We start from the raw sequence: 23,029 nt of genomic DNA on the forward strand, positions 1-23,029 counted from the left end.
TATCAATAATCAAAAAAACTTGCTAACTAGAACGTTAAACAATTAATATTATTAACTGTTTGAACTATTTTATCTCTGATTTTAGCTTCTAGTCTTTATAAAAAAAATGTGTCCTGTTGGTAGCAATGATCTGGCAAAAATTGTGCGCATGTCGTGTGGTGGTCGTCCTTCGTGTTTTTGTTTTGTGTACAAAAATATCAATCTGAGCTGTTTAATTCAATTTTAATCAGTTTAGTTTAGATAAGAATTGGTTTATTTCACGTAAAAGCGTTTTGATTAGAAGATATTTCATATAACCTAAAAATGGCTTCAACGCTGTTTTTTGGTAGCGAGTCCCAGTCGATAACGAATTTGGACGCGAAAAAAATTCGCCAGAGTCCGCACGCTATTGTCGTTAACGATTTTTCGATACAGACTGGGATTCTCTACAAAAATAAGGAAGTTCTGGAAAACCCCATCTACTGGCATAAGTTTATTGTGGGTGTTTGCTTGTTATACGTTCTCTTCTCTTAAGGGGCGTTTCAGGTGAATAACGCCGAGGATTTTAGCCGGGACTTGGTTTTGAAAACAATTCTGGACCATGTGCAACCGATGGATTTAATCCCGGTTTTCTTCCTCAAAGAAGGCAGTTCTGCTTCGTTCCTTGCGCGGAACTGTGGAGCAGCGATTGAAAAAATATGTAAAGATAATTTGATTATTGATAACCCGTATGTGAAAAACCAACCAGTAGGTATGTAGTTACTTAACGTAACTCCTTACTAGTTTGTATTGTTGCAGTTCAAGCTCACTATTATATTAAGGTTTTCCACAACAAACGACGTGAAAATCGATGTTTCAAAAAATATTTCCAAAGTGTTAAGAAAGAGAACAAACCCAGCCACTGCAACCATAAACCTTGAGAATTTCTACCAAGACTCTGATTTAACAGAGTTTTGTATTTTGTCCCAACCTAAACTCATGTCTTACGTGTTACATTTATCCCGTCTAGCAAAACCCAAAGCCATAATCTTAAGTAATAACGAAATCAGAAGTTTGGTTCCGATTGAGGCTCTATGGGGAATCAATGTGACAAGTTTAGATTTGAGAAATAATTTGATAATGAGTTTGACCGAACTCGAACCTTTGACACAACTTAAGATTACTGAGCTTTGGTTGGAAGGCAATCCTCTATGTGATAATTACGATGAGCACACTTATATTCAAAGAGTTAAGGAGTATTGTCCAAAAATTGAAAGACTTGTTAGTGGAACTACCTAACTCGTGATTTCTTTTCTACTTTATTTCTTCCAGGACGGTGTTTTATTGAAACACAACGGCTTTCCGTCATTTAGAAGAAACTTTTTGTGTAACAGCTGTGGCCATAATTTAGTTGACCAATTTCTAGATTATTACTTCACTTCCTACGACTCTTCAAATCGAGGCATGCTTAAAAATTTATACCACAAGGGTGCCCTATTTTCGTTAACTGCTGACTATCACTCTACGCAGTTGTCTTCAGCTTCAGCCCAGTAATTAATTCGTTTAAATAATTTGCCATTTGTAACATTTTTCGAAATGTAGGTTGAAGCGTTACAAGACGCACTCCAGAAATTTACTTTCTTTAGCAGACTTATCTCGGAGCGATTTGAATTTACAGCAAGGAAGTAAAGCGATTATAGATTTGTTAAATTTATTACCGCCGTCAGAACACGATCCATATTCTTTCACGGTCGATTTAATACATTATTCGGTATGTTATGCAACTAGTAATACAAATTCCGTATAGATGTTTTTAAATTTAGGATGTTTGTGCCATTGTCGTTGTCACTGGAGTCTTTAAAGAACTGCCAGAGACAATCTTGGACGCGGAGCGGTTTATGGGTTTTAACAGGTGTTTTGCACTTGAATCCATAAATGGAGAGTATTGCATTATTAATGAACAAATGCATGTCTTCAATGCGCTCACTTCGCAGCAAGTGAAGGCATTCAAACACGAGAGGCCCATCAGGCCGCAAATGCTCCCACCTGCTCAAACTGCTAAACAGAAGAGTCAGGTTATTACAGCAATGAAACTCATTACAAATTTGACCACCGAATGGGCCAAAAAGTACATTGTTAATGGGCTTTTTTTGACCAGTTAGAAATTTTTTCTGTTTTAGGTGTTTAGAAGAATGCCACTATGATTTCAAAAGCGCACTTGCGCTCTTTGTAGATCTGTATAAAGTGGATAAAATTCCCGCCGACGGATTTCAAAATTAAGCATCTCAACCAAAATATTCATCACAAATAAAGGATTTTTAAACTAAAACTTTTGTTTTATTTCACCCACCAATTTGTCCTTGTTTCCAAAAAAAAAAACCTAAAACAAATCTTTTGAAATCGCCCGGAAAGTATTAAACCTACATATCTGTACTAAAAAGCTACTTTTTTTATACTCATGATTTTTATCATTATGTTTTGTGAATAAATCGTCTCAGTGAAGTTATTTAATAAAAAAAGGCTTTTAATTTATCATTTGCAGAAATGCAAAATTTCCACTGATATTTCGCAATTGTCCAAATTTACATTTTTGCGCTAATTATCCAACATGCGATTGAATTTTAGAAATAACTTCATGAATTACAACTGGGTCAATTACGTGGATGTAGAGTTTTCCGTTATTATTGCAATTTTGGGCTTATTTGCGATTATTTTGATTTTGTTGAACTTTTTTCATTAAAATTGTACAAAAACCGCAATAAAAAACACGCTTTGATGTAAATTTTTAATGATTGCGATCCGGATATTTTAAAAAATACTTATAAAATAGAGGGATTTAAATAAATTTTTAAAACCCAGTGATTTTTCAAAGAGATCGATTTTATGTAGAACCACAGTTTATACAACCCTAATGGTAAACAAACATAAGCTGAAAAACGATACTCGTTTATCACTGTATTTAAAATAATATATGAGTGGACTAATCTGCTTTGTGTGTTGTTAATTGAGGCCATGAAAAATAAATTAGGGAATTTTTACAGTTCTGCGGCAATAAATATTGAAGTAGGTCGAGTTGAAGCTGATACAAAGTAAATACAGTTCGGGCATATTGGTTTCTAAGAGTTTAATAAGGAACTTCGTTACCTTACGAAGTGATATTATATTCAAATAACTCCACTCGACAAGCTCAGAGTTTTAGACAAGTTACTCGACAGGAGGGACGACAGTTAAACAAATCCTCCTTCATCGAAAAAATAATCATATTTATTGTTAGTAAAGTTTTGTGTAAGACCATAAAACTGGCGCATTAGTATGAAATTTTAATGCACGATTTTATTTCCAAGTTGCTCGTAAACTGTGTTCGCGCTTTAATTAATTCTAATGAAACTTAATTTCCCACTGAGCAATAATATAGTGCAATATGCAAATTACTGTACCTGCTATGTGTGGTATTGCGATATGGTATAATGTGTTGGATATTTTAAGTAAAATATGTCTTTGTGGTCGTATTCTCGTGAGACGATAACTCACGCTCAGATATTTTTATTCCGAGTTATTTCAAAATATGCGATTTTTGCTTTGCTAGAATTCGACAGTTGCTCTCTGATAAAATGCTAATTAAGCACTGTGTAGTTGTACTCGTCTAATAATTGACCAAATCGTTGGATACCGGAATATTTGCAGCGTTTCGCCTGCAGCTGACTCATCGATTTTATTTAATTTATTATTTAGTTGAGAATAATTATGCATATTAACTCGGATCAACCATTTTACAAAACGAAAGAAAAAGCCTATTTTATACGCAACCCCCACAAGAGGTGGGGTAAGATTAGAGTCCCCCATTTGAAACGAAAATAGTCTTATATAAAATGGGCCAGGTTTTAATTAGTCGCCGATCTTTTCGCATTTGATTTTAAAAATAATTGCAACAAATTCCTTTTTAATAAAACAGAATATTCCGAAAGAGTCTCATTTAATTTGCATTAAATTCGGGCCAAGCACCGTTAAAGGATCCGAAGACGATAATTTATTTTATTTTCTTTTAAATGAAAGTGTCGCGTCTTACGTTTTATATCGTGGAAAATTGCGACGAAACTAATGACATAATGGTTCTCTTAAAGTAGTGGTATCTTATGGACGGATATTGGAAAAGGGTTTGTGAGTCTCGAGGATAATCTACATTAATAATTTTCCCAATTTGCACCTTATACATTTTTCATAACTCGAACACACGATAAGTCCGCTCTTCCTCGCATAAACTATTCATTATGTCGTGTTAAATGTCACGACTTCAAGTGGACCAGTTATTTTTTATTATTGGAATTTATTTATCGATCTTTTATGCAAAACAGTGCATAAATATGGGTAAAAACGCACCACAAAACACTACACGAATTATAAATTTGGGGCGCTTTAACGAGCATAAATTTGCATCGATTTGTTTTAAAATTATTAATTAAGCCATTCTTTGTTTCGCGTTATCTGTTTACACATAAATTCTGGTGATTGTTTTCGGCCCACTTTGGCCTCCTTTATCTCTCCCAGCCACTATGCAGTTTGGCACATCTAAATTAAATTCTCGTCTAAATTTAAAGAAACTATCCCATCTGCAAAGAAAACTTCGATTTGTTTTATTCAATTGAATGAAATTCGTCAGGCGGATAATGGCATTTCTCCCATTCATCAACTAACAGCAACATTAACGATTTTAATGGGTTTAAACGAAATTAATTAATGTTAGCGCTATCCCTTGTATTTATTTAAAGTGAAGTTTGTTCGGGAGTGTTAAAGCGGGGCGCTGAAGCAAAGGAATGCTTTGTTTTCTAATGAGTAAATGGAATCTTAGAATTTTTGCATCGGGTAGTGTTACTGAAAGTTGCAGTGGTGAGACCTATGTGAAGTATTTTAATGAAATTCAAACATTTATCAAAATGGGAACTAACCAAGCCAGGCATTTCGAGTGCATAGGCCAGCGTTGCGAAACACTATTCCAAAAATGCCGCTTTTACCGTTTAATTGGATTTGCATACGGCGCGCTGAACATCCCACTCAAAGATAATAAATGGGGGCTTTTGGAGCCATGGTCCAACTTTATCAATATATTCGCTCTTAAGAAGGCACTCATCAAAAAAAATTGTGCGCTAACTCTTTGGACCCGTTTCTGTGTAATTCCCCAAACTCTGATGATTAAGTCCTGAATCGAATTGTTCCTTGCATGCGAATTTGGCGTTGTGGTGTGCGAGTTTGTGCACTTTCAGTCCACAATTCGGCCGTTAATGACAGTTTGAGTCGCAAGCGTCCAGTTTCCGGGCGTAAGCTCTCCGCAAAGCTCTCAGTTAAGGCGCAAAGCCTCTTCCGATTGGAAATAAAGTTAAAAATTGGCGGAGATGTGTCGAGTATTAGGGATGATGGGCCCTCGACGCGTGCGGTCCTCGTCCATAATCAGGAGGGTTGAGTTCGGCCCCAAACGGAATTCCAAGTGCGAGCTCCGCGCAGTCCGCTCGAAAGCGTCGCCGTGACAGGATTACAGTTGCATTTCAGGAAAGCGCGCGTGAACTTTCGCGTATTTTCAGTGATTCGAATTGGTGGTGTGGCAGTTTCGTTGATGTGCTGGGGGCCGGTCAAGGTAGGCACTGCTGAATTTTGCGGCGACACAATTTACATTTTTTTCATTACTTCGGACGGACCCTTTTTAATTGGGACCGCAATTTTATTAGGCAGGCACATGTTTCGGAAGATTGCGATTTTTTAATAATAAAAATGTATGGCGGTGGGAGCATCGATTTCGAATAACTCTTTTGATTACGTTCGTTCTGCATGCGGCCGTATTTTAATAAAAAACAATTTATTGGGAGGCCAGGTTTAGCGTCGTTTGGAGGAAGCCACAGGTGCACGGAAAAACCACGTTCTAATGCTTTCGTTTCAAAGATTTTTAATTTAACTGTAATGAGAAAATTTTTCACTTATTGAAGCGCCCATTCAATCGCGCCTTTTATTACGTTATTTTGTTAGGAGCGTCTTAGACGCCAGTATTCGATCTATTATATTAAAATGCCGCGGAAATATATTGTGCGAACAACTTGAGTCCACAAAAGGAAGAAATCACTTTCCTGGCAGCAGGACGAATTCACGTTTTTATCATAAAGACGATCCAGATTTGTTCTTTTATAATTCTTCAAATGCAAGATTTGATATCGTCATGTGACAGTACCAAAGAAATTTTATTTTCATAAACAAAAATAAAAACCTACCTCAAAGCTCCCTTTGACGTTTCTTTGATACCAGCGGTGTTTGGTCACAATCAATTTTTCTGCTTGAAATATTCGCAAAATGCGAGCACTTTATGCAGGTACAGGATTCCTCAACCAAAAGAATTGGCCCTTGATTAGGAAAATTGAAAAGTGTGACTTATTCGGAATGTCTTCAATATGAAATAACACTCAGAGGCGTCTCCGAGATGCCTCTGAAATAATGACACGAGCTGGATCCCTGCCAGGAGCAGCCTTTGAAAAAGTAGAGGAAGCGATTAAGATTGGGTTAGCAAATCATTGGAGAGGTTGCAAATTCACTGTACTGTTCTGATCCACCATTCTCTTTCTGCCGAAGACGTTCTAACAGGATTTATTCAGTAAAATCACGATTTCAGGATGTTGAATAAAATTTGCGATGAGCCTGCACATCGACGTTTCTAGTTAGAAAATATGAGCGTTTCTAGGCGGAAAAATATCACAGGCGTGTAGTTTCCATAATTGCAGGAATTTGAAAATCACCCGAGTCTCTGCGTCACGTAGAGGACGGGTTCAGTCCCAATGACTTTGTTTCACGAATAAAACCGGTTTTATATCCTTAAGGATTCTACAGTGGTCCTGAGAAAGTAAAACCTCGACAAAAGAGAAGCAAATTGTTGTTTTCGTTCGTATTTCACGTTAATCCGGAGCAGTACATTGATATTTTTCCGTTCTATTTGATTTTAACGATGTGAATAAAATTGATAAAAAATGATCCTTCCCGCTATCCATATAATATGATATTGTCATGTTTGGTGAAAAGCATCATTTGTTACGTCTGTTCGGAGCAGTTTATAATTTCGGGCATTGACATAGGTTGGCAAAATAAAGTCTCATTCATACTCGAAACGGAATTCCGCATCGATTTGCCGTCATCGTGAAAAGCGCGCGAAATAAAGAGTTTTGAGACGTTTATACATCCGAAATTAATAAGCAAATTCCTGAATATTTGCCATCACTCGAGAGATAAATGTCAACGCGGATCTGCTTTAAATTGGATTTGTTTGTGCAAATTTGGGCCTCACTTGCAATAAAATCGTAAAATTTTTGTTCCGCTAGTTGGCTTTCCTATTATTTAAATTACGCCCAATTTGGAAGTATTCAAACGTAAAATTTATTTTGGGTGTAATTAAACGTGGAAAAAGTGCACTATGTGAAAAAAGGGAGAGCCGTTATAATTAAATTGGCATAGTTTCCGCTTGGAATTTTAGATGCAGTAAAACTTGAGTTTGGGGTCGCTTTGGATTCTTCTTAAGTTGAGTTTATATGGACGCTTTTTAGATCCCTTCCTGTCGGTTGTTTCCTTTTATTTTGACATTCTGAACGTCACGCGAGTAATAGGAGATCCGAAAAAGGAAATGTAATCATCTGTACTCACATGATTTTTACACAATCAGCTTTTCGCACTATGCAATAAGAGAAGGCTTCTTCGGTGAATATCGATGAGGTTTCGTCTTCCTATAATTCGTTTCCGCGATTTTTGTCTTTTCTTCCCCGCCCAGTTTTATGTACACACACACGTTTGAGTTATTGCACTTTATGGGGACGTTCCATCAGATTGCGTTATTTTACATAAATACGCCGAGTCGAAAGATGACACGGTTCCGATAGTCAAAAATAAATTCTCCCATTTTTATGGCAAGCGGACATTAATCACCGCAACATTATTATAAATGATCGATTCTTGTTATTACATTTCCTTGGGTGATATCACTTCGTCCCCTCGTTCTGTACTTGTAATATCTTTCACAAGGCGTGAATGTGACGTTTCCACCATCTGGCGAATTCTTCTTATAAGCTTTTACTCCTGTACTTACTTCTAATTGTAACTGCAATTTTACTAATATTGTACAATCAAGAGCGACATTAATGGAAATGAAACGTGTTGGACCCGTAACGAGAACTGAAATAACCGTATTGTTACTAAACTGAACATAAACATGAATATTTAATCTTGGATCAATGTATTGCATGTCGAATTTTAATTTTCCCCATATCTCAAATACTTATCAATCAGTTAGGCTAATGCTGCACATGCTTTCGGCAAGATCCGAATCCTGCTCCAAGGATCTCGGTGGGGATTCTTATTGATTTCGCGATTTATGCGTGATAATACACTCGGATCTGGGGCACAAAGGGTTAACGTTGCCTTTGATTACCCTGATTAGTTGACTGTTTGGATGGAATGCATCCTAAGTATGGCTACAAGGGCTGCGGCATGGTTAATTGTCGTAATTGGGTTTATTGACATAAATGCCCATTGTTACTGATTCTGTTCCTAGCTTTTCGTTTTATTTTCGGACCACACCTTATTGACTCTTGGGGACTTAACAGGCCTCATATGTTCTCTTGCTGTTAGTATGGAGTAAAATATTTATTATCTTTGCTACTGTCACTTGAGTTAAGACTCCCTGCTGAGTTACATGTGGGGAGGTTTGGGGCACTTTACACATGACTTGCGCTTCCAGGCAAAAATCATTAGGCAAATGCACACTGAACTGAATCAATTCTTATTTGGTAAATGATTTAAATGACCCAAATCCCAGGGAGGGACAGTATTATTTACTGGCAAGTGCAGTGTTGTGTCGCTCAACTGGATAAACATCTCTGGATGCGGTAAAACTGTTCTTAATAATGCAGGAGTAATGTTATTGACTTTTCGCTCGTACGCAGATAAAATATGGACAGGTAATTGTCAGTTTACGCCGTCTTCGCCCCAAGAGGAGACCGCATTTATGTTTTTATTTATTACAGTTTTATTGTGGATACGTCTCGTTCTGAGTAAAAGTATCATGGTGTAGTTTTGACGTGGTCGCAGTGAAACTAAAAAGTAGCATTCAAGCACTCTCCTGCTTAATTACCTTGGCCAATTTGGGTCGGAGAACTCAATTAAATAAAAAAGTAAACACGTTGGAGTTTGGAGTAGGTATTTAGGCGAAATTATCATTGTCTTTTTCACTATTGTGAACACTGCCACTGTTAATTGCCGAGAGGCTGAAAATTCACATTTTAAGATAATTACTGCGGGTTTAAACTTTTGAGCAGTAATTCATGTACTGGTGCTTTTAAAACCGCAGGTATTTTTTCCCTCTCTTGAAATAAACGTTTCTGAATGAGGAAATTCATTATTAAATGGAAATGTGTCTGTTTTAAACTCCTCGAGAGCAGCATTTTTTGTCTGGATGAAAGGCGAGATACATTTTCGTGGGGCGAATTGAATAGCGATTTGTGTTCTGTAACCTGTGTGGTGTTTTTCTTTTCGAGGTTGTGAGAGCGCGGATTTTTGTGTGGTTACTGTGATAAAGTTTGACTTGGGAAAATAATACAAAAGAGATAATACCATATTAAAAACAAAGTTAGGAAACAAGTTTAAAACTTTTATTGCAACGAACAGAAGTTATTGTTTAAATGGCCGCCGTAGCGAATTCTCGGTAAATATCAGGCAACCTGCATTGCCAAAGTTACGATATTACTTCCAGAAAACCTATAAGCAATACTAATAAACGGAATTTATTGAATTGTGTCCGCGCTTGATATGTGCAGCGGTGTTATTCCGGAATCGAGGGCCCATATCCTCGAACAAATTAATCCGATTTAACCGATCGGTTCGCTGAAAATAAAAATTTGCCAAAACATTGGCTCTCTCAGCGCAATCATAAATCACACTCTTTCACTCCGACTAAATTAAAAACTTCATCAAGCAAGTTGCTCCATCCAACATGTGGTTGCTTGAGATTCCGGGCGATGAATTAAATTGTCCTGTTTTGTTCGCTAAAGGACTGGCTAATTTCAGACCGATAATTGCGCGTGGGGCGGGCAAGCAACTCTCAAACTCGCTTAGAAAGTTTGCATTTTTCTGTTAATTTTTAAAGGAAATTACGTTCTGAATTCAATTAGGAAGTTGTTTTCTTCGGGCCATCGTAAATCACTGTCTTCGCCCAAAACTTTTCACTAATTCAAATATTTTACGGAATTGGTGACCACTTGGCTCGACTAGTTAATATAATTTGTATTGTTATTTTACAATCGTTCTTTGCTTGTAATCGATCGCCAGGCGCAATTTGAATAAAAATCAATACCAGTTTCAGTTTTTTGAAATATAAATACACCGCCAACACACCATTGCTTTCAGACCCGAATCAATAAGCAAAACAAATGAAACAAAGTGATGTATTGCTTTTTAGTGTCAAGATGCACAGCTGCAGGTTCACATGTCTTGGTTAAAGACCGCTTTATTATTTTTCATGAATAGTCTTTATGTTTATAGATATCGTGCGCGAGTTGAGTCACTTTATGAGCTTGTCTGAGGCGAGTTTAATTCACTTCGCAATCGCTCATGCAATAAAAGCAGATAAGCAAAAAGTTGAAACGTCTAACACCTGAAAAGTGGCTGCGTTTCCGCCCATTGCTTGTTTTAAACGTCGCGGAAAAAACATTCGGGCCTTTTGTTAGCGCTGATAAAGGCACATTTACTTGATCTCATTCGCACATATGGAAAGCTAATTGAGTTAAAAAAGCGTTTTCTCCTCATAAAATTTGCCTTCGCCCGGAAAGTAGGGCCAAGACGAAATACTGCAGTAATCAGCGTTTTATCGCCCTATTGATTTTCACCTCAAGTCCTTTGAGGCCTCATACAAATTGGGATAGGACTGTTTGAGTAAATAATTAATTTCGTTTGAGTGCCGTTTTATGATTTGCTTAGTCGCCGCAAGGACGTAACGTATGTGCAGTTTCGAAAATTGATTGCCCTGTTGCGGACATTGACGATTTCGTCGTATGCAATAAAATTCGATGTCGGTCGGCATTTTTTTATTAAGAACAGCCTCTTTTATAACTTTGTTCATAAATTTTGCAAAAGTTAGTGTAACTCGAAACTCAATCAAACCTACAGTCGCTCCACTAATAGTTTTATTTTATTCAGAATGTAAACGATGAAGGGGACTGGAAACTACGGAAAGTTATTCATGTCGCTTTGACTAGGCCCGAAGTCGTCAATCCAGGAAACGGTGCAGGTTTAAGGAAAAGTCTCGACTTTTTCGGAAGCTTAAAGCAGACAAATGTTTATTTTCGCCAACAAATTATCCGCCTTGTAAGTGTGAAATATTTACGGTGGTGCTCTTTGCCCCGATAAACTCTTTCGGAATTTCAAACCGACTGCATTTGCTATTCTCCCAAAATTGGGGCGTAAATATTCAATTATTTTTGCGCGGGCGCATCAAGCTGAGGTATTTCCCGAAACGTTTTTTGTGGCTGAGAAATTGGGTAAAATTTTATTTTATTTTAAAAATGTCAAATAGGAACAAATAGTGCGGACTCGTATCGAGTGGAAATAGCAAGGGAGATGCTCTCTACTTGTTTCGATCGAGAATTGAATATTACAATATTGCGCCGTGCATTGAGGCTGCTGCTGATGCACCAGGAATTTTTATTTGGTAAAATGTGGTAGAAGAAAATGTGACAGATCTCAAGCAAGTTTCAAAGAGCATGACTGAAGTTATCCTTTAAGTTCGGCGTGAGTCTCACAAAAGAACAACAATTTATGAAAAGACGCCCCAGTTAACAAGTCGATGCTAAAAATAAAACAGCTCGCTGCAAGTGTCGGTGGCGTGCAAACTTTAACTTTCAGTGCTAGTAAAAAAGCAGTATTTTACATGTTTGAGATATTACCGGCGTTTTTCTTTCCGTAATTAAACGCTAAGTGACACTTTCGTTGGGTGTCGGGAAATTGTTTTGTCTGTTGCTGTCACCGTTTATGAAGAGCGTTTTGAATTGAATTGACGAACGTCGCTTGATTAAACATGCACGGCATGTGTGTAGTAAATTCGAGCTGTAAACAGAGCATAGTTGATGCAAAGATGTCTCTTTTGGATGATATGATGTTCCTCATATACGTGCTTTTATATTCTTTCTGCATGTCACTTGAAGAAAAGTGCGAGGCGCCACATTCGCGAAGTGCTCATCTGAATAATTTAATACACGGCTTGGCATTGAATTCAAGAAAAACGCGCAGCGGCGAATTTGCACTTAATTTATGTATCTGTCCGCAATTATTCCGAAATAAAGCTAATTACAAGAGCCGATTCCATAAATATGCAAATAGTCTAATAATTTGAAAAGTTCCCTAATGAAAATTGGAATCAATTTCATAATTCACCGGGAAACTTTTCAGCAAAAGTCAGTCCAGGCCCGGCAAAATTTTGGCCCAATATATCAATTGATAAGAAAGGGGCGAATTGAATTTATAGAATAATTTGTTCGTTATTGGAAGCGTCATTGATTTAAAACTTTCTTTAAGCTCGAAAATGTGTCAATTTATTACGCGCGCTTCAAATTTAATGCTTTATGGCAAAGCGCGCGCAATTTTTTACAAGCTTCTGTCATACAAATCACGATCTGATATTAATACGTCGCTGAAAGGGATTATTTTAAATTCCCTCCTGCGTCACTCTTTAATTTATACCAATTTTGAAGTCAAATAAATGCCCCCCTAATTATTAATACACATTTTACATAAACGAAATTAAGTTTCAGTAATATAATCGCTGAAAATGGAAATACCGACTTGTGATTCACAAAACGAACAAGTCTACTTTTGAAAATGAATTTAATTTAAAATACTGTACAGTCGCGGCTCCATTAATATTCCGGGATTTTGTCCGCTGGAAAAAGTGCCAAGATAAATATTTACGAAAATTAAATAACATTACAAATTTGCGAATTGTCGCGGAATATAAATTCGGATCATTAACAATATGATTCAATTAAAATCTGAAAAACAAGCCACTTTGTCACGGTTGTCTTCCACTTTCTTGGCCTTAGACAAGGCCACAAGATTGGTTCAACAAATTTTGAATGAAAGACTGATTAATTCGTTGAATAAGAAACGTGTCAAGTTCAAGGTTTGTAACTAGACAAGTGGCTAGAAATTGAAATTAAATATTAAAATAGCGAGTATTGCGATTTTTATATTTATAGCACGTTTTACATCGATTGTGAATTTATTATTTATTGGGTTCGTTCGCATAAATTTTGTTTTTATGGCGCAATTTACAAGTATTCAGTACTTTGCGCTAGGAATCTATCTGTCAATACTCGATTGTTTATTTTATTTTATGGCTGTGCCAAGTTTTATACAATATGTGGAGGAAGTTTTAATTCAATCAAGAGACACACTGAAGCTCAAAGTTAGATTGCTTCCGAAAGTATTATTAAAATCGATATTCGTTAATACGTAATTAATGTTGCCGAGTCTGATTTTTCCAACGACGCATTCCGAATTATCCTTTTTCGTTTGTTGAAGTTGAGTAAATTCCTCGCAAACCATAAATAATCGCATCTTGTCTCCTCAGTGAGTTGGCAAAAATGGTATTAGATTAACTTTTTCTAAAAATGTGTTGCCACTTTTGCACTGTTACCTGCACTTTGCGTTTGTTTGAAGCCTCTTGAGAAATTTCCTCTTGACTTATTATATTGATTCTTGCTTCCGGAGTGTTAACTGAAAGCTGGTGATAAAAAGCCTGGAAAGTCGGCGGTTTGGGGTCGTCGTGTGGACGTGGACATAAACGGACTAGGTCAATCCGCCAACCAACACATTGAATAATATATTCGCTCGAGTCCACCGACAAAAAATAAAACACACATCCTGTGTTGTTTACCCGTTTGATTCCGTGCTTGTGTTAATTGAATTTGACATCGTGCTGTACTGTCCTTTGCACAGATTGCCGGCTACGTGACATTACCATATTTGTAGGTGCTGCCGTCAGTGCGACTTTTATTAACATTGTTATATTGTTCAAAAGGCTCAAACTGGGGGCAAACTTGCATATAATGAGCCTGTCGATATGTGCGAACATGATGTTTGTGTTGTTTTTACCCCAATTCCGTTCCACTTCTTCAGTTAATTGTTGGCAGGTTGAATGTTTAATTGTACGTAAAGTTAATTAATTCTGATACATTCCCGGCTGGGTATAAATTTAATTATAGTCAAAATGCGAGCCTGAAATACGCCAGGGTCAATTAACTTCTTTATAAGTTTATAAGTAATTGTTTAAAAACGTGAAAACAACGAGACGCTGCAGGGAAACGAATAAATTAGGACTCAAGTTTTCTCAAGGGATGGTGCAGTTGATATGGTGGACAAAAGTAAATTTTATAAAAATCAATACTGAATAAATGAATTGCAGAGAATAGTAGTTTAGGACTAGCCACTGAAATTATACGACAGAGGACCGCATTATTTAGATATGTTTAAATATAAATTTGTACTTTGTTATTTATATTAATTGAAATAATTAATAACCATTGAAAATGACGCTTATAATAACGTATGCGTGGCCGTTGGTTGATGCTTCATGATTATTTAAAAATGTGAAAGTGATGATAAAACCGAAAAGTGATCAGTTGAAGACAATTGATTTTTTATAGTTGAAAAAAGCTAAAATTGTAATACTAATTCCAAATTCGTGTACGGGGTTATTTTTTTATGGCAGGCACTGTAGAATTTTTATTTATGACCCGATTCCAAAAATTGGTTTTAATAAATCTATGAAATAAGAAAAAAGCTTACAATATAAAAGCTCACACGGAAAAAAGCTCACACCGAAAAATAAACGCATTGACAAAAAACTTCACATGGAAACAACTCCACAAAGACAAAAGCCCATAGGTATAGAAAAAAACCCACAATGAAAAAATCTCAACCAGACAAAACTCACGTGAAAAAAGCCCACAAGAAAAAGCTCACGGAAAAATTAACTTACTGGAAAAACCACACTCTAAAATCGTGGATAGATTTATAAATTTATAATTATTTGGATAACAATAAAAATAATATTTAATTTTTTTATTATTTATTTTAATTTTATTTTTTATATTTTATTTTTATTATTTATTTATTTTATTTTTTTATTTTATTCCGCATTAATGCCTATCGTGAATTCGAAAAAGATGCCATAAAATGAACTATTTTTAAAGAGTTTTGAAAGTGGAATAGGACAAAAAAAACAGTTTATTAATGAATAGGAACTAGGGGGGAAACGTAATAGTTTATTCTTTCTCTCTGTGTTTTTTGATATGTGGGTATTTTTATCCGTGTGGGCATTTTTCTTTGTGGGCATTATTCTGTGTGAGCTTTTTTCCATGTGAAATTTTTTCGACATGGGCTTTTTTCTGGCGGCTGTAATTTCGTTGTGTTGTGGATTGAGTTCGGTCAAGCTTTCTCAAGAGATGGTGCACTTTTTTACTTATCTGTATTGATATTGTGGACAAAAGTAAATTTTATAAAAATCAATACTGAATAAATGAATTGCAGAGTATAGTAGTTTAGGACTAGCCACTGAAATTATACGACAGAGGACCGCATTGTTTAGATATGTTTAAATATAAATTTGTACTTTGTTATTTATATTAATTGAAATAATTAATAACCATTGAAAATGTGACGCTTATAATAACGTATGCGTGGCCGTTGGTTGATGTTTCATGATTATTTAAAAATGTGAAAGTGATGATAAAACCGAAAAGTGATCAATTGAAGACAATTGATTTTTTATAGTTGAAAAAAGCTAAAATTGTAATTCTAATTCCACATTCGTGTACGAGGTTATTTTTTTATGGCAGGCACTGTAGAATTTTTATTTATGACCCGATTCCAAAAATTGGTTTTAATAAATCTATGAAATAAGAAAAAAGCTTACAATATAAAAGCTCACACGGAAAAAGCTCACACCGAAAAATAAACGCATTGACAAAAAACTTCACATGGAAACAACTCCACAAAGACAAAAGCCCATATAGAAAAAAACCCACAATGAAAAAATCTCAACCAGAGAAAACTCACGTGAAAAAAGCCCACAAGAAAAAGCTCACGGAAAAATTAACTGGAAAAAACCACACTCTAAAATCGTGGATAGATTTATAAATTTATAATTATTTGGATAACAATAAAAATAATATTTAATTTTTTTATTATTTATTTTAATTTTATTTTTTTATATTTTATTTTTATTATTTATTTATTTTATTTTTTTATTTTATTCCGCATTAGTACCTATCGTGGATTTGAAAAAGATGCCATAAAATGAACTATTTTTAAAGAGTCATGAAAGTGGAATAGGACAAAAAACAGTTTATTAATGAATAGGAACTAGGGGGGAAACGTAATAGTTTATTCTTTCTCTCTGTGTTTTTTGATATGTGGGTATTTTTATCCGTGTGGGCATTTTTCTTTGTGGGCATTATTCTGTGTGAGCTTTTTTCCATGTGAAATTTTTTCGACATGGGCTTTTTTCTGGCGGCTGTAATTTCGTTGTGTTGTGGATTGAGTTCGGTCAAGCTTTCTCAAGAGATGGTGCACTTTTTTACTTATCTGTATTGATATTGTGGACAAAAGTAAATTTTATAAAAATCAATACTGAATAAATGAATTGCAGAGTATAGTAGTTTAGGACTAGCCACTGAAATTATACGACAGAGGACCGCATTGTTTAGATATGTTTAAATATAAATTTGTACTTTGTTATTTATATTAATTGAAATAATTAATAACCATTGAAAATGTGACGCTTATAATAACGTATGCCTGGACGTTGGTTGATGTTTCATGATTATTTAAAAATGTGAAAGTGATGATAAAACCGAAAAGTGATCAATTGAAGACAATTGATTTTTTATAGTTGAAAAAAGCTAAAATTGTAATTCTAATTCCACATTCGTGTACGAGGTTATTTTTTTATGGCAGGCACTGTAGAATTTTTATTTATGACCCGATTCCAAAAATTGGTTTTAATAAATCTATGAAATAAGAAAAAAGCTTACAATATAAAAGCTCACACGGAAAAAAGCTCACACCGAAAAATAAACACATTGACAAAAAACTTCACCTGGAAACTACTCCACAAAGACAAAAGCCCATAGGTATAGAAAAAAACCCACAATGAAAAAATCTCAACCAGAGAAAACTCACGTGAAAAAAGCCCACAAGAAAAAGCTCACGGAAAAAATAACTGGAAAAAACCACACTCTAAAATCGTGGATAGATTTATAAATTTATAATTATTTGGATAACAATAAAAATAATATTTAATTTTTTTATTATTTATTTTAATTTTATTTTTTTATATTTTATTTTTATTATTTATTTATTTTATTTTTTTATTTTATTCCGCATTAGTGCCTATCGTGGATTTGAAAAAGATGCCATAAAATGAACTATTTTTAAAGAGTCATGAAAGTGGAATAGGACAAAAAACAGTTTATTAATGAATAGGAACTAGAGGGGAAACGTAATAGTTTATTCTTTCTCTCTGTGATTTTTGATATGTGGGTATTTTCTGTGTCTATGTGAGTGTGGGCATTTTTCTTTGTGGGCATTATTCTGTGTGAGCTTTTTTCCATGTGAAATTTTTTCGATATGGGCTTTTTTCTGGCGGCTGTAATTTCGTTGTGTTGTGGATTGAGTTCGGTCAGGTGCGCTGGAACGAGTTCCCATAATTTTCGCCGTGTGATTGTTTCCTTGTCACCGTGGAAATGATTTTAATTTTGGTTCTTATCACGTATCCCTCGTGCAATGTTTAATAAAAATAAGCGTGTCCAAAAATCCAATCTCAGTCGGTAAGAGTAGTCTGTGTGAAAAAGGAACAAAGAAAGGATCGCAAGCGGCGTTGTCCTGTTAGTTGATCCTCTCGGTAACGTTAAGCGTCTGCTCTAATGTACTTCGTTAACGTCAGTGGCTCGCTGGTACTTAAAAAGGGCCAAGTACGCTCCGAGTGGTCTGAGAGGGGTTAATTTACATTAGTCTCCACGGGGACCGGGCTACGTTTGTGAGCAGTGCTCTTAGGTTTTCCTGGGTATTCTCGATTCCATCAATATATTTAACCGGCGAGAGGAACCCAAATACAATTTGCTGCATTACAAATGCATGCATCTATGCAGCCGGCATCGCCGACACAATTGGATTGATATGCCGTGTATATGGGACAGCTATAGCATGCGAAATGGCTCAGATGACGCAACAAGAAATATTCCCTCGCGCGATTTATTATTTGCCAGCGTCTCCACTGTCTGATTTATTAAAATTTCAAGCGTGTCTGCAGCAAGCCGATATTCGACACGTCAACTCCTTCAGAACTCAACCGATTTCGACAAATTGCACGAATTACTAAAAAATTATTAGCCAGTAAGCACCAAGCGCTATATGGGCTTATGTCAGGCTTTCTTGAAACCATAAAACTTTATGGGCCCGCTGAAGACGTTATCGTCTAATCGCTGGGGTGCAGTGGCGGCAGCGAAAGTGAACATTATGTTTTGCCAAGGCACATACCTATTTTATCATGTTTTACTTCAAAACACTAAATATTATCCTCACTTACTGGAGAAAATGAAAAATAGTTTCGCCAAAGAAACAAATTTTTTATTCCCATTTCCATTAATCAGACTTAAAGTACTATAAATTCTACAAATAAAACATTCGGTATTATAAAATGATCCAATTTTTTATTTATGGCTGATAAATTACATTCCTTGTAGAAAAACTCAAATAAAGTTGCCATTTATTCTCATTCGGGCTATTAATGAAATTTTTTATTCCTTATAGCAGAGCTCGTTACATTCATAACTTTGCGTCAATATTTTTATTCTTCAAGGAATTTCCTTTGATTTTGTTTTTTCTAATTTGATTTGCAAAATTTTAATAACATTTTTATAATTATCTGTGCCGGGGGCGTTTTGTTATGTTTACGAAAGGTGGAAACAAAAACATTTTTTACAACCGGTGAAATGGGTAAATATGTTTTGATAACAATTAGTTTAATTAAATCTTATGCACTCAACCTGTTTCAAAAAATTGTAGTAATTCCGCAGATTTTTGAATAAATCGCTGGCCCTGTAATTGTTTCGTTAGCGAAGAATCGTTGCGGAAAATGAAAGCTGGTTTTTGGTGAAATAATATTTCGCGAGCAATTTAACATGGTCATACGTTATTGAATAATATTTGGATTAGGTAAACGTTTGTAAAATATAACAAATAACGTGATAGCCTGGTAGTTAACCGCGCTATTCAAAATTGATTGTAGTTGTTCCGCGTTAAAAGTTAATCGACATCTCACTATAATTAGAAGTTGCAAATTGCTAGTAATGTTGGGTCGTTATTTAAAATGGTAGTTTCACGCATTTGGGTCAGCGCCTATTAATACGAATGAATAATTTATTTAACTCGATTATAAGTTGGAAGTTTTGATTAGTGAGGAAAAAGTTTGTGCAAATACAAAATCGTTAAGTCTAGTCTTGCGTAATTTGTGCCTTTTATCGAAAAGCTTCAACTTATAATTGTTTCGTCTTAGAATCGGAAAAATGTTTGAGTAATTAACAACAGTCCAGGTCTTGACATAATTATTTACCAGAAGGCAAGGCTTGATAACGCCACTTCGGTAGCAACTGAAAATAGAGTTTCTTTTTCATTTGTCCCGCTGTGAATAAACTGGCTGAAAAATGTCAATTTCTTGGCGGGAGACCAGCCAAAGCTATTAGATTCGTAAGTTTTATTTTATTCCGTCAGATACACCGGTCTCCGAGTAAATTTTCGTCGCACGATAGGTTTCTGCTCTATTTTCAAATTATAATTCGATTTCTAACACATCACCGGGAGGAATCGATGCGATGCTCGAATCATTTTTTCTCTCCCTTTGACAAATATTCTAAAATTGGCGCTTGAAATGCACAAACGGACAAACAAAATCAGATAAGTTGCGATTATGGGATCATTATTTTTCCGTTAGCTTGGAAGTCAAAGGTCCCTTTTGTCCTTTTTGCGGCGGAAAAAGGAAATTTGTTGCAAAGGGTCCGCTACTAACCGGAAAACTCGATCCCGTCACGATCCTATATGGGGATTCTCGCCCTCACTTGCGTTATTTATGGTGGGAAACCCCCAGTTCATATTATTAGTATTAATATTCCGACGCATGATTTAGTTCCGTTTCCGATTTTTCTAATATTGGGTTTGTAGTTCGATGCGATGATATTAAATCGTAAATCACAACTCCGGAAACATTAACCTCCAACTTTACCAATTTGCAGAATTAACACGTGGCCTTCGGGCTGTTTTTTGCGTTCACACGCTGTAATTCATTCGGCGGGGATGATATCTGAATTTTACCCACATTCAATTGGGGATTCACAACTAATGAGCAGATGAACGCGTCTTTGGCTGGGGCCGGGTTCGCGAAAACGATACACAGAGTTCACTTCTTTCATAATTAACTTACTGTAAAATATGTTCAGCTTAAGGTAAACACGAATAATTTAGAGAATGCTGCATATTCATAATTGACTTTATACATAAATTCTGCTTGGCATAATTTGTGTAAACACTCCAAAGAAGGTTTACCAAGGATATATTGCATATATTAGGTACTTATTTCATATAAATCTTTGAATTTAATTGCTCTCTGCTCACTGTTCGTCTCCAAATTAAATTACTGTGACAAGATTCCTTATCTGGGGCAAACCGGAAATCCGTTAACAGTTTTAAGCCAGTCTGTCCCAGCAGCTAGGAGAACAACACTTAAAAACAACCTCTAATTTGAATTCTCTTTTTCCTTACTTCAATACAAGACTTCTTGAATAATGAATGATAACACTGATAACACAGCGTGTGGAGCAAATGCAAGTGCTTATAGTAATTTATGTAAATTGATGCGAACGAGCATACGGTCTCACGTAAACTTTATAACAGAATAATTCAGCTTTTGTGGCATTTTCAAAAGTTTTCACTTTATTGAATGTGGAAATTTTGTCAATATCTCGCAAAACATACTGAATACATTTCGTTCACACAATGGTATGGAATAATAAAATAATTAATTGTAGTAAGTGGAGCGTTGACTTTTTTGACGTAATGGCCTCAAAGGGAAATTAATTTCTGTTCGTTTTTCAATTCTCCTAGAAGCTTCTTAACTTGTTTACAAACTGGACGGGCTGTTAATACCAGATAGATAAATTTTCCGTTGCAAGTCCCTCAGTGGTCTTTCTCCCGACTTGTCTTTATTTTTGTAGATAATATCATAAAACTATTTGGATCAATAATGCCGTTCGCATTTGGCATTTTTATGTGGGTTCCTAATCAGGTTTCCAGTAAGTCACTCTGTCATCGTAATTTTAAATAGGACGTAACGATGGCGGGTCGGGTTTACGTTTTATGTCGCTAGTTCCTATCGTAAAGTCCAAATATATAGTTGCTGAAGAATAGTAGAAACCTCGAGGACAACCCAAGCAAGCAGGATATTGATGGGGGTTTTTATCAGGTCCTTTCTGCTTGTGCTCACATTTTCATTTTTAATCTGATTGGGATTTGGCGGCGTTTTTTTAATTTACTGTCGCATCATTCCTGTCTTGTTGACATTTTCGGACTTAAAATTTAATAAAACATACGGACAAAGCCTTCAAAGAAGTGGGGTTTTTGTGACAACAGCCCCGGGCGTTCGTGGAAAAGATGACGAACTACTGCTGGTTTTTCAGCTGAAATTTGAATTTTTTCAGGAGGGGTTATGGCGCAGTCGACTGAAGCATGCGGTTAATTTTTCAGTCACGCTATCAAAGCATTTTGTAGAAAGGAAATTAATTAAATATGTTCCACTGTAGGCAGTGGATTAGGAGTGAGGCACTAGAGCGGTCGTGGATTTTTCTTTTTCTGTTTAAAAAATATTCTACAAACACGTCTTACGAGTTCATCCGGGCTGTTACAATTTGAAGGCTTTTGTTGCGTTTTCATTGTGTAAAAGCGGACAAAAGACTTTATTGCAAGAAATTGATTATAAAAGACAATGCAATCAAGCCGCCAACACAAAACTATCCATTCCGCTAATAATAAATTAGAGACAGATAGGTAGCTTTTTGTGGCTGCATTAAAGCGAACGGTAATTAAAAGGAAACTTGAAAGTAACGTCAAGTTTGCGGAAATATATAATCACTTCATATCCTCAACCCCTTATTTGTTTTACGACTTTTATGAGTGTAAAGCTTTGATAGTCCTGCCAACGTCAAGCTTTATCGGCGACATTACCCTGGAAAATTTGCTTTTCCGGCATCGATTTCGTTTTTAATCGCGACGTCACGATAAATACCGGACTTGATCCGGGGATTAAAACGTTTTTAATCTTACACCGGCCCTTCCAAAATTATTGAATTTGTACAAAAGTGTCATTAATTGGAAGCTATATGGGGTGGAAGAGATGACGAAGCAGTCAAACGAACGGGTCATTTTCACACAAATTTTGCGTTATTAATGGAAAATTCTGGCAGTGACGCGTTAATTGTTAACTTTAATCAAGATGCTATCTTAAGTGGATGGTTTTTTGTGATGGCAATTTTTTCATAATTGAATAACCCGGCTGTTCTTTGGCAAGTGTTGCTTTGATCTTTTCAAAGGAGGCATTCCAAAGCGATAAATTCAAAGAAACCGACCTGTTATTGTCATTAGATTTATTTCGTTTTGGATAAAACCTTTCTTTCTTTTGTTTCTGGGATATAACTTCTGTTTGATTTATTTTATAATTTTTAGACCTTTCTTTTTCACAAAACCCGAGACTTATTTGATTCGCAGAGTAAATACTTTCTTGTCCAAATATTTGCCAGCTTTTTTATAAAACAAAATTTTAAATAAATAAAACGCCTTTTACGGAAATATCGATTCGTTTCCCTTTTATTGCCTCATAGTAGTTTGGTCTTGGCTTTGATGCATATGTGGCCACTGCACCATCGCAAAGTTTGTAAAATAATCTTCTTTGATCTTT

At 35.7% G+C, this 23,029-nt stretch overlaps 2 protein-coding genes across 2 annotated transcripts in view; both read left to right on the forward strand.

The window, feature by feature from the left end:
- The first annotated feature begins 122 nt into the window (after nucleotides 1-122).
- Nucleotides 123-2,287, forward strand: LOC103312683 (nuclear RNA export factor 1). The gene is made up of 7 exons (XM_008193970.3): nucleotides 123-477; nucleotides 526-726; nucleotides 778-1,239; nucleotides 1,291-1,508; nucleotides 1,561-1,729; nucleotides 1,782-2,086; nucleotides 2,139-2,287. The coding sequence occupies exons 1-7, from the start codon at nucleotides 304-306 to the stop codon at nucleotides 2,236-2,238; spliced, it is 1,629 nt and encodes a 542-aa protein (XP_008192192.1). The 5' UTR covers nucleotides 123-303; the 3' UTR covers nucleotides 2,239-2,287.
- Nucleotides 2,288-5,352: 3,065 nt separating this feature from the next.
- The window catches only part of LOC100142174 (connectin), a 110,220-nt gene continuing 92,543 nt past the window's right edge, over nucleotides 5,353-23,029 (forward strand). The window contains exon 1 of the mRNA XM_008193971.3: nucleotides 5,353-5,584. The gene's annotated coding sequence lies outside the window, so the exon portion shown is untranslated. The remainder of the gene's footprint in view (nucleotides 5,585-23,029) is intronic.

The sequence above is a fragment of the Tribolium castaneum genome, chromosome 9 (assembly GCF_031307605.1).
Source record: "Tribolium castaneum strain GA2 chromosome 9, icTriCast1.1, whole genome shotgun sequence".
Lineage (NCBI taxonomy): Eukaryota > Metazoa > Arthropoda > Insecta > Coleoptera > Tenebrionidae > Tribolium > Tribolium castaneum.

Bases quoted from the DNA above. Each gene is read 5' to 3' on its own strand.
- LOC103312683 (XM_008193970.3), top strand. From the start codon at position 304: ATGGCTTCAACGCTGTTTTTTGGTAGCGAGTCCCAGTCGATAACGAAT. The intron at 478-525 runs GTGGGTGTTTGC...GGGGCGTTTCAG, and splicing joins TCTACTGGCATAAGTTTATT to GTGAATAACGCCGAGGATTT. The intron at 1,509-1,560 runs GTAATTAATTCG...TTCGAAATGTAG, and splicing joins TTGTCTTCAGCTTCAGCCCA to GTTGAAGCGTTACAAGACGC.